The sequence below is a fragment of the Ophidiomyces ophidiicola genome (assembly GCF_022830035.1).
Source record: "Ophidiomyces ophidiicola strain CBS 122913 chromosome Unknown scaffold_3, whole genome shotgun sequence".
NCBI lineage: Eukaryota > Fungi > Ascomycota > Eurotiomycetes > Onygenales > Onygenaceae > Ophidiomyces > Ophidiomyces ophidiicola.
In genome coordinates, this window is record NW_026054643.1 from 1,163,240 (window position 1) to 1,175,558 (window position 12,319).

Here is a 12,319-nt window from a genome sequence, read left to right on the forward strand (position 1 = left end):
TTCATATATCACTTCGACTTCGATTTGTACAAGTGTCTTTCTTTGCTTTTTACCGTTATAGAAGCGATAACTAGCGAGTTCTTCTATCTTTTTCTTCCTTATTAGTGTACTATCTTGATATTCCATTGGAGCCAACGATGTCCTTTCTCGGTGGCCCTGAGTGTTCAACCGCGGGTAACCCATTGACTCAGTTCACAAAACACGTTCAAAATGACAACTCGCTCCAGAGGGACCGACTTGTCAGGGGCCGAGCCGGGCTTCAAGATGGGATGCGATCAAGGAGTACGATGAGCAGTCAAGACCCTGTATGTGTAAACTCAAACCGGGCAGTCATAATAATGATGTACATTTTGACATGTTTTATCATTTATATAGATGCTGGATGACTTCGTGCACCAAACCGACAGAATACCTCGAAATTCGAGTCAGGCGTTTACCATGACACAAATGCGTCGAGAACTCGATAATTTTCAACCCGCTCCAAGGGGCGGATCACCCAGTTGGGCCGTCGAATTTGATCCAGTAGAGCAAGGTAGAATAGAAGCGGCTTTCCCCAGTCAGCGGAATTCTACTATTCAAGCTACTAGATTTTCGACTTCAGAGTTTACACACTTTTCACAACAGAACGCCGCAAAAACGACCAGCCCTATGACGCAGAACCCCATGATGTCAACATATCAGCCCCAAATGGGCATGGGCTATCACGCTTATATTCCCGGCGTTATGGGACCATCATACACTCCCATGACGTTGCAGCAATTCCCAGCGTCACAAGAAAAGGGAAAGGGGAAAATGGTAGAGCTAGATGAAACTAATTGGGAAGCTCAGTTTGCGGAGATAGATGCGGCGGGGCAAAAATCTCTAGATGATGAAGCAACTGCTGCAATCGAAACAGAGCTTAGCGATCTAGACAGGTCAGTACCTACACAAACTAGCGAATTTGGTAAATTTGAAAGTATCTGGAGAGGTATCCAAACTGAGCCCTCGAAAAACAGGCAAATGATTGACGAGGAGCTCGGTTTAGAAAATATGCACACTGGGGATTTTGGTGAATGGGATAACTTTGATGGCAGCATCAATACGCACGATTTTAGAGATCCTCAACTTGGCGACTATCTCTTTGAGGAAGAAAACAGCTATCGACTGAATGACAGCCCTTTTGAAGAAGGAGTTCGAATGATGAGAGAAGGTGACAATCTTTCACTTGCTGTTTTAGCGTTTGAAGCTGCCGTTCAGAGAGACCCCAAACACACTGAAGCCTGGACGATGCTGGGGTCTGCCCAGGCACAAAACGAGAAAGAGAGCCCTGCCATTCGGGCCTACGAACAGGCGCTCAAGTTAAACCCAGCCAATCTAGATTCTCTTATGGGCCTTGCAGTGTCTTATACAAATGAGGGCTACGACTCCACAGCATTTCGGACCCTAGAACGATGGCTATCAGTAAAATACCCGCAAATAATCAAGCCACAAGAAATAACTCCAGATACAGACATGGGGTTTACAGACCGACATTTACTGCAACAAAAAGTTACGGATCTTTATATTCGTGCTGCACAGCTTTCACCACAGGGCGAACATATGGATCCGGATGTACAAGTCGGATTAGGGGTGCTGTTCTACGGAGCTGAAGAGTATGATAAAGCTGTTGATTGCTTCTCTGCTGCTTTAGCGTCCAACGAAATGGGTACATCGAACCAGCGGGAACAGGTTCATTTATTATGGAACCGCCTTGGTGCAACACTTGCCAACTCGGGCAGGTCCGAGGAGGCTATCGAGGCATACGAGAAAGCTTTAACGATCCGCCCTAACTTTGTTCGCGCGCGATATAACCTTGGCGTCTCTTGCATCAATATCGGATGTTACCCCGAGGCTGCGCAACATCTTCTCGCCGCCCTCGCAATGCATCAAGCAGTTGACAATCGTATGTCCCCGCCGCTTATTGAAGTCGGGGATGGTATTACAGATTCCCATATTACTCATAACCAGAGTACCAATTTATATGACACACTACGGCGCGTTTTCAACCAGATGGGCCGCCGAGATTTGAGTGATAGTGTTGTTAACGGGATGGATATAGAAATTTTTAGAAAAGAATTTACTTTTTGAGTACTTCACCAGGTCAGTTTTGGTATAGCTAGGTTTAAGTATCAAGTATAATTTCGAAGGGAGATTTTCATATTGTGAATGCGCGGTATTGCACATCTATTTCCTAACCATGATCCAACCGTATATGCGTTCTCGTATGTAAATAAACTGCAGGAGGGTTCCTAGGGTGTCTTCACGCAAATTGTCAGTTCTTGCAGCTTGTTACATAATCAGTACTTGAATTGTCTAAAGCTCGTCCCTACTGGGAAATTCAAATTTCCAAGAACGGGGAGGCGTGGGCAGCCCAAGCCAATAGTTCCAGAGGCGGTTTAATTCCATGATTGTGATATGATACCTGTAATTGTAGATCCTATTAGCACCACGGATGTCTCTGCTTTAAAAAAGCCGCGAAGTTGCGACTTACGCTGTTTTTGGGAATGCGACCCAGCTTCGAAGAACAAAAATATATGCCCGCCATATCAGTCGCCATTCATCCCGCAATGCGCCAGCCGTACTTTCACCGCTTTCTTGCCGATCCAGTGCGGATGGTATAGCCTCCTTGGGCTCTGTACCAAAGGTTGCAGCAGGTTTAGTTTCACGTTTGACATGTGAGGTTTGAGATGTTGAATGCGCGGGCAAAAACTGCTTTTCCAGTTTAAGGGCTTCCTCGAAACTTTGTATGGCAGATACACTATGAGAAACTCTTCCAAGAGTATTGACCAGAGCAACCAGCTCTGTTCGACGGAGAAATATATCGTCTTTCGTCTCGGCATCTTCAAATTCGAATAGAACCTTCAAAGCTGTGCCATAACCAGCAGTTTGAAGCTTCCCCCAGAGTCGGCACTTGTCACACCCAATGCAATCCATAAGTCGACTGACATTTCGGAACCGATTACGAAAGTCTTCTTTCAAGTCACTCCCACCGTCGTCTTGAAACATGACGCTTTCGTCAAATATTTTTGGTTCAAAAGCAAGCGTTTTTGTCAACTGTGACACCCATTGTTTTGTTTGGTAGTCTTGCTCTGGGTCGCTTGCACAGAACGAGTAGTTCTTGAGGTGATATCGCAATTTAGCAACGGCACGTAACAAAAGAGCGAAATTGAAATAAACATTAGATATTCGCTCGGGATGCTGGTGCAATCTTTTTGCATAGCACTGCACGTTTGGTAGCCATTCCCCGGTAGACTGGTTGAAATAATCCCAGCAAAGATGCGTTGATATAGACGCATGCATCCCGCTAATCAAACGGTAAAACACCCGCTTCTCCAGACATTCATCATCTACTGGATATCCTTCGTTTCGGAAAGCAGCGCTCTCGACTTGGTTTCTTTCATATTTTTCAAGAACGGTTCGGAAATCCTGCGCGGCCTTTATTTTTTCAAGTTTTAAGCCTTTCGGCAGTAAGGAAGACTGCTGGGGTGGTTTCAAAAAGCAATTCTCCCGGTAAACTGCATCCCAAACCTGCCAGGCGCCGCGACCGGAATAGCCAGTAAACCGCTCCGGATTATCGACCAAACTCACATAGTCCCCTTTCGCCATGGCATCCTCGTCTTCTGGAATGCAGTAGTTCCTCTCGTCACATTCATCATCATATTCTACCACGCAAGACTCACCGACAGTTTCTCCAAGCATCCCTTGAAGGGGCTTCTTCTTGGGTCTCTGTTGCTGCTGCTGCTTCCCTGGGTGTCCGGCCTTCGGACCCTCCAGCTTACTTAGTGCTTCAGCCCTCCAAGTAGGTGGTATGTCCTCTTCAGAGTCTAAGGTGCTAACGGCGCAAGCTATATTTCCACACATACCGGCATCATCTGACCAGAATGGACAACGTTTGTTGAACAAATTCAGGCGGTAGTATGAGAAGAAATCACTGTGGTGCGTAATCAATTTCAAAACAGGAGAGATATCCTTGTTCACAGCATTGAGTGTCGCAAAAGAGGTACAGGTATCAGACACGGTGGATTTTGTATTGATCTAAGCACATTAGGGAATGTTAACACACATTTCACAACTAGACTTACAACACACTGGTCGGAGGGGTACGACTGAGACACATTAACGTGGGGATCTGCATGACCTGACTTTAGGAATGAGAAGACAGCAAGGTAGAAGAGCTTGGATGCGGATCCCATCTTGACCATAGTACGTGGTCCAAATTAGGATATTATCAGGTAATCAAAAGAAGAGTAAAGGCAATGGCATGCGTTCGAGAATTTCAGGCGATAAGATTATATTTTCACCGCTCTCTGGCATTTTTTGAGTAGATAGCGGCGTGCTGGGGCTGGGATGTGAAATCTGCAAGCCTAAGTGCGATGTTGGATGTTATTTATATGTATGTATGTACTCCGTGCATACAGGTAGTTAACTAGTTAGTAAGGAGGACAGAGCAGGGAGTAAGTTAGTTATGTGATTCCGTTTCCCTAGGGCCAAACTCTCTTCTTGAGACGTGTCCTCAGATATTTTTTACAGGAACAGTACGGAGTACCGAGTACCGAGTATCAGATCAGAGTGTCGGACCACTCACGACCCTCCGCTCCGATTGGCGCATTTGCCGTGGCTTGATTCACTCATACCTATAGGAGTAGCTTCGTGTTCAATAAATACTCCCTACAACTACCTCCAGCAAAAAGTTGTTGCAGAGTACGGAGTACAGAGTACTTCTTTCACGATTAACTAGATCTACAAAAGAATGTGCATCCGGCGACATTATATTATTATGCTATTGCCAACCTAGCAGTGTGAAAACACCTTGATCAACCAGAGCGGTTGCATAAAACCGCGATACGCATCGAAACCATGAACCAACCATTTACTAACCACTGTTAACATATCTGATTCTCAGAATCACTCTGCTCTGTGGGTAATAAGTTCTTTCTTTAGGCGTCCATAAAAGTCCCCGGCGTCCTTGAGCAGAACTCCTATTGTGGCTTCACGTTGCGAGATTTCACAGTTCTTGAAACGTACTTCCTCAAGCCGATCAACAAGGCTATGTTTAGATTGGTCCAGTTCGACTAGCAAACTGCCTAAACGTAGAAGAGAGTAGTCCAAATTTGGAAGAGGAGTAAGTCCTGCTGGAGGGATAGTCAGGGAAAGCTTTGTGTGACCTCGTCTGCCATCCATGCTCGCGCGCATCTGAGCTGCTTCGTATAACAGCTCGCGCTCATTATCAGAGTCATTATCCATCGACAGTGCCTCCGCTTGGTTGATTATTTCTTTTGTTTGTGCACGACGTTGTTGCAACACCACGTTTCCAACAGGCAGACTAGGATCCAGGGTACAGAACGCGAAGTCGTTCTCATCGTCTGATACCATATAATCCCCAGGATTTTCTGTGGGGGGGGAGGTGCTACCGGGGTCAACCACTATGGAAGTGAATTGAAGCTCCTGTCCCAAGAGAGCACGGCGCGCTTTCTTTTCTCGAATCTCCACTTCACTTGGAATGTTAGGGGAAACGTCACATTCTGCGATTTCGCCGAACCTGATTTTAATATCCGGCGTTGGCCGGCAGGTATCACGGCTGCTCGTCTCTGTAATATTTTTTGCAGGGATTGAGGGTGTGGAGTTTCGCAAGTCCTTAAGGCTTTCCGAGTCATAGCTAGGGCGGCTCCGTAGGTCCGCCAGCATCCAAGGCGATCTCTCGGATAGCAACGAAGAATTATGCGGTGGTCCGCGGGTTTGGGCTACACTGTTGTTCGTTGCGCGTCTTCTATGCTCCGGTCGCTTCGCAACAACAACCTCCTTCTGCTCCGGATCTTCAACCGCCATGGAGGTAGGACCTAAACTCAAGGACACCCATGGTTTGGATCTTTGCTTATGCCGTATGTTTGGCTTTCTTGTTGACATTTCACTGTCTTCTGATTAACACTGATATTGTTGTCTTTGGAGTAATATATGTACAGATAAGCCAGAAAAGAATATATGTGCCGGTATATAAATACCTTTAGGGAAAGAATAATGAATAGGCTGGTTAAAGGAAATCCATACCAACTTTACGGATATAATGCTCCAAACTCTAATGAATAGTAAAACTGATTGTAAATATAAATATGTATGTCCTCTGTACAATGCAAAGTACTTATGGCTTAATATGGGGGGAAATGTCAGACAACACGGAAACACGTGATAGTCTATTAGTCATGTGGCTGAGAGCCTATATGTTGAGCAGGAGTCAGGTGACTTGTCAGGTGACCAGGTCCCCAAAAGAGGAACTAGAGAACTGTAGGTTCACCACCTTCTCTTCTCAACCATGGTACTGATTTCATTATCTTTGACTATTGAGCTGATGAAGATTAGCTAGAGATTTTTCATATATTTTTCTCATAGTCTTGATTATAGCATATTTATCTATAAGTACTATAAGTACAGTTATTTTATTTATTAAAAATAGAGTAGATGTAATATTATAGATTCTCAGTTATATGATCATTACATATTTTTCTATTATTTAATAGTTATAAGTCTGAACTCTTTCAAGAATTTAATTATTATCTTGAAATATATTAAAATTACTTTATTTTACTCTTGTAATTTATATTACTTAAGATCACTATTAGTATTTTATAATTATATATTAAATTCTCTATTAAAGCTTAAGCTTTAATTATGAAGTTTATAAAGATTTAATAAATTTATATTTTATCAATTTAAGTCTACAGAATATCATAATTTAAAATTAATATTTCAACTTTAATAATTAATTAAAAATAAATAAATTATTTAGAAGAGTTGTTATGCTGAATAGCTCTAAAAATTAAAAGGAAAAAATTAAAGAAATTCAGCATTTAGTAAATCTTTATAATTTATGGCAGTATATTAATCTGACAGTAAATAAGCATTTTAAACTTCAGAAATCTGTTATAGAGAATTTTTTTTTTTTTGAAAAAACTAAAAATTATGTAAAAGTCATACCCACTGTAGACTAGATCTGGTCTAGAGACTGACATCTTAATAGTTAGTGTAGTTCTAATCTCACTAGTACTTAAAGTCACACTAATCTTCTGTGAAGAAGATCAGTGATGAGTTCTTCTATTACTATATAGTAGACTGACCACAGGGACAGAGATTTCCCAACTGAAATCCTGTCTCTAATGCACTAATAGAGAATTGGAATGGGACTGAAATTTAACAGTTCAAACTGAGATGAAACTGAGACTTGAGTTTCAAGTACTGAGATGGAAATAGAACATAATTCAAAAAGATTAAGATTATTTAATTAGAAATAGAGATTTTCAATTTGTCTAAACTTAAAATAAATTTTTATTTTATACTATTTTTAGTATTAAAGTCATATATAAATATATATATGCATTGTGACTTAATATGTCAATTTTTCTATTTTGTCATATATTGATGTAAAAATACACTTTCAAAATACAGTTGGAAAAAAAATTAAAGTTGTTTTAGAGATAGAGAAATTCAGAAATGGAACTTAAAATAAAAAATTTGAAACTGAGAAGAGAATGAAACTTGTATTCATATTTTGAGCTGAAATTGAGACTAACTTTCAAATTTTGAGAAGAAATTGAAATCAACTGAATTTAGTTTGACTTTTAGTCTTGATTCATTAAAATTTCAAAGAGATTTCAACAGTCAGTCTAGTTCTCTCTAAGATGTCAACATTCATTGACTTATTTAAACTTTTTAAAGCATTAATTAAGTTAGACTGATCATTGAAATCTCAAAGAGATCTCAATGAAACAAAACTGAAAGTTAAATTCAATTGAATTGATTTCAATTTCTTCTGAAAATTTAAAAATTAGTTTCAATTTCAGCTCAAAATATGAATAAAAGCCCCATTCTCTTCTCAGTTTTAAATTTTTTATTTTAAGTCCCATCCTCACATTTTTCTATTTCTAAAAAAACTTCAATTTTTTTCCAAACTTTATTTTGAAAGTGTATTTTTACATCAATTTATGACAAAATAGAAAAATTGACATATTAAGTCACAATGCATATATATATTTATATATGACTTTAATACTAAAAATAGTATAAAATAAAAATTTATTTTAAGTTTAGAGAAATTGAGAATCTCTATCTCTAATTAAATAATCTCAATCTCTTTGAATTAAGACTCATTTTCATTTCAGTACTTGAAAATTAAGTTTCAGTTTCATCTCAGTTTGAACTATTAAGTCTCAGTTTCATTTCAATTCTCTATTAGTTCATTAGAAATGGAATCTCAGTTGGAAAATCTCTGTCTCTGCAGTCAGTCTAGAGAGAACAACTTTAAGAGAACAGACATCAGAAGCTGTCATTTCAAAACAAAAAAAGAACATTACAGTTCAGAATATTTTTTATAATGTAGATTAAATCATTATGAAGCTTAAGACAAAGCTCAATCTTATTAAGAAAAAACAATAGATTCAAAGATTGAAAAATATTATTAATAGTAATGAAATCTTTATATAAGAATTGAGATTGTGGATAACATGATGATGGTTTATCAGTCTTCATAAGTGAGATTAGATCAAGTGAGAGATGATTTTGAAGAGATTTAAGTATAAGAGAGAGAGAGATAATTTATATTAGTACAACAGTATCTAAAGTCTCTAAATATGTTGTCACTAATCTTCATAAAGAAGCATCTGTAACAGATTTTGTGTGTTCAATTATATTAATAAGATTATGTAATCAGTTATAAAGTTTATAAATCTTAAATGATCTGAAGTATAATTATCTAAGCATTACAGAGATTTTAAAAATCTCTTACAAATCTCTTTGAAATGATGAGAAAAATGTAAGATGATCATGACATAAAGTTTTACAGCTTCTCTCTTCTTTATAAATCTTGATTCTTGAGATATGAATATAATATCAAGATTATAGTAAGAGTGACTGCTTGTCTGTAATTGTTTCTTTCAAAATTTTTCTTTTGACATGAAAAGTATAAGATGATCACTGCATGGTTTTAATTCTCTCTTTATAAATCTTAGTTTCTAGATGTAGATATGACAGTAGAATTACAGTAAAAGTGACTGCTTCTTTATGATTGTAATGATTCTCATAGCAAACTGTCATTTTTTATAATTTATCTAGTAATACTTAGCAAATTTGAGAATATAAATATTTCTTTCTTAATTTTCTTTCTCTTTCTTTTTCTTCATCTTTTTCAACAACATTCTTCTTTTTTTTGATAAAAGTTTCAGAGAAGCATTTCTTTTCTAATAATTATGAATTTTGAGAGATTTTGTAAATAATCTTTCTTTATGTGTAAGACTCTGTGTTGTGGCCTTCTTACATTCATCTCATCATCTAAAAGAGATTTGTAAAATCTTCTTGATGCTTAGATGATCATGCTCCATGTCATCTGAGATTTGTAAATTTTGTGACTGATTACATAATCTCACTAGCAAAGCTGAACACACAAAATCTGCCACAGATGCTTCTTTATGAAGATCAGTGACAACATATCTAGAGACTCTAGATATTGTTGTAGCAATATAAGTTATCTCTCTCTCTCTTATACTTAGATCTCTTCATAACCATCTCTCACTCAATCTAATCTTATTTACCAAGACTGTAAGCCATTGTCACATTATCTGCAACCACTCAATTCTTACAGTTTGCCACTTAAATAAGCAGATGGCCCAACAATGATTTTCACAAAACAGAACAACTGAGATCAAACTGAATTCTCAACTCTTTTCTCAGTATCAGAGTTAGCTGAGACACTGAGTGTGACAATAAATCTGAATGAAAGCATAATTCAGACTGAGAAATCATCTTCAGAGAACACAGAATCTTTTAAGAACTTAAGAGAGTGAATACATCTCATGAAAAAAATTTAAGAACTACAGTAGAGTTTATGAACTCTGAATAGAAAGCATGAGTGAACAGAATCACTTAATGTTCTGATCTCTAATTCAAATTCTTCAAAGAAGAGTTCAGTCATCAAGTCTTCACAATATAAGATCAACTATTAAATCAAGAACTATGCAGTTTACTGACAGTTTATTTCTCAAATAGAATTCATCTGAGATGCTAGTGATCTGAATGACAATGAAACTCTGAAGTATGTAGTCACAGAGTTGAACTATAATGAGAAAGATCTTTGAGAATCACACTTAGTTCAGAACTCTACTCTAAACATCTGAACTGAACTTAAAAAATTTCTACTTTTATGACTAAATGATTCTGAAAACTGAATCTGATTGATCTGAAGAAATCTTTTTCATCTTCATAAAAGAGATGATGAATCAGACTTTGACTGATTGAAACAATTTTAATAACATTTGCAACAAGTGAATGAAGAGACACAGAGTGTGAATAAGTTCATCAAACATTCTTTTCTATGGCAATATGACAAATCTATGTGCAATAAGCTGGATGAACAGAAAGACCTCTCAGAGAAACTAAATGAAATTCAGACAGTTGTGATGTGATTGTAATTTAGTGTTAAGAGTTTCACTTTCAATTCAAAGTCACAATTCATTTCAGAAATAAATATCAATCATGATGAAACATCATTCTATTTAAATCAAGCTCATGAACCATGAGATTAGAGTTATAGAAACAAGATCTGAATCTCATCATGACAGAGAGAAAATCAACATCAGAGAATCTTCAATTTTCAGTTTACAAACTCAAAGTGAAGTGGAAAATCAGATAAGAATGCTTGCTACAATTGTGATGAGACTGATCACTATGCAGATAAGTGCATTAAGTCAAAAAAGAAATAGGAATTTGGAGAGCAGTCTGTAGATAGAATGAATATCAAATAATTGAAGTTGTCTGAGCTACAAACTGTTCCCTCAATCACATTGTCCATCAGAGTTTGTAACTCTGAGATAGAAAAAGAAGTTAAGTGAACTGCTGCAGCAGACTCACTATGTTTCTTTCTGATCATAAGTCTGAAGCTTGCAGTAAGACTGGGTCTAAAGATTCATGAAATGAACATTGAGATGGAGACTGCAGAAAAGAATCATTCAAAGTTAGTATCTGAAGAAATTACAAACATTTTCTTTGAGACACAAGATACTATGAATAATTGACAGATGTTTAATAAGCAAGCATTGATTACTAATATATCTAAGAACATAATGTTAGATCTCTTCTGACTACATCATAATGATTCTGTTGTTTCATTCAGAAATCTGTCACTTGAGTTTTGTAAACAGAGTGAATTAGACTCTATGACAAAAATCAAGTCAGTTTCTCTAAATGAACTTGTCAATGATGGTAAATTCTTCTATGTAATGAGAGTTCATAAGAGTGAACAAGTCATCATCATGAATGTGAATCTGCAGATATCACACAGTTATAAAGATTTGATTGATGCATTTAGTGATGCAAAAGATGCTTTCTTGCCCACTCACTGAAAGAATGATCTAGACATTGAGTTGTTGCTGGGGGCAGTGTCAAAGTTTGACCCCATTTATCAGCTTTCAGAGACAGAGACAGAGACTTTACAAAAATATGTCAACTCTGTCTTGTTAAGTGAATTCATCAGACTCTTCAGATCATCAGCTGAGTCATTCATTCTTTTTGTAAAGAAGAAGAATGAGAGATTATGAATGTGTGTGAATTATTGAGACTTAAATTTAAAGACAGTAAAGAACTGATATTCACTTTCACTAATTGAAGACATTCTGAATCAGATTGAAAGAGCTAAGATCTATACTCAGCTGAATGTGAAGAATGCATATCATCATTTACAAATAAAAAAGAAAGATGAATGAAAAACAGTCTTTCAGACTTCAGTGAAAATGTTTGAATATCAGATGATTTCATTTAAACTTATTGTAAGATGACAGCCTATAAGATAGATGCTAGAGGACAATGTATCAAGTCTACAGTGTAAGAAAGATAACTAAGTTGCACTTATAGTATCAAAGTAGTATTGCTATATGTGCAGTAAGAGAAGAACTCATCACTGATCTTCTGTGAGAGAAGATCAGCATGGCTTTAAGTACTAGTGAGATTAGAGCTATGCTAACTAATAAGATACTAGCTCTTAGAGCAGATCTAGTCTACAGTGAGCATGACAATTGCTTCTCTTTCTTGTAGACATTGTCCTTGAGACTCTAAAATGTAGCATAGTAATATAATTAGACATCAGATTGCACTATCAGTGTTCTAATTTTGGAATATTAAAGTGTATGATTAATAATTTGCAATAGCATTGAGTGTTGATGCAGGTGGAGTTTGCAGTATTGCAGTGTTGAAATGCAGTGTTGATGTTTTGTTGTGTCAGTGCTGATTGAGTGTTGATGTTTTGTTGTGCTGATGCTGATCAGAC

The 12,319-nt window shown here is 37.3% G+C and overlaps 3 protein-coding genes across 3 annotated transcripts; 1 reads left to right on the forward strand and 2 right to left on the reverse strand.

Annotated features, from left to right (window-relative positions):
- Positions 1-137: 137 nt before the first annotated feature.
- On the forward strand, positions 138-2,106 carry PEX5 (Peroxisomal membrane signal receptor PTS1; the record flags this gene model as incomplete). The annotated part of the gene is made up of 2 exons (XM_049250507.1): positions 138-305; positions 376-2,106. The coding sequence occupies 2 exons, from the start codon at positions 138-140 to the stop codon at positions 2,104-2,106; spliced, it is 1,899 nt and encodes a 632-aa protein (XP_049110867.1).
- A 399-nt stretch (positions 2,107-2,505) lies between these two features.
- ERO1 (endoplasmic oxidoreductin-1) lies at positions 2,506-4,211 on the reverse strand (the record flags this gene model as incomplete). The annotated part of the gene is made up of 2 exons (XM_049250508.1): positions 2,506-4,053; positions 4,101-4,211. The coding sequence occupies 2 exons, from the start codon at positions 4,209-4,211 to the stop codon at positions 2,506-2,508; spliced, it is 1,659 nt and encodes a 552-aa protein (XP_049110868.1).
- Positions 4,212-4,923: 712 nt separating this feature from the next.
- On the reverse strand, positions 4,924-5,844 carry LOZ57_001419 (uncharacterized protein; the record flags this gene model as incomplete). The annotated part of the gene is made up of 1 exon (XM_049250509.1): positions 4,924-5,844. One exon carries the CDS (start codon positions 5,842-5,844, stop codon positions 4,924-4,926), a length of 921 nt encoding a protein of 306 aa, XP_049110869.1.
- Positions 5,845-12,319: the final 6,475 nt, after the last annotated feature.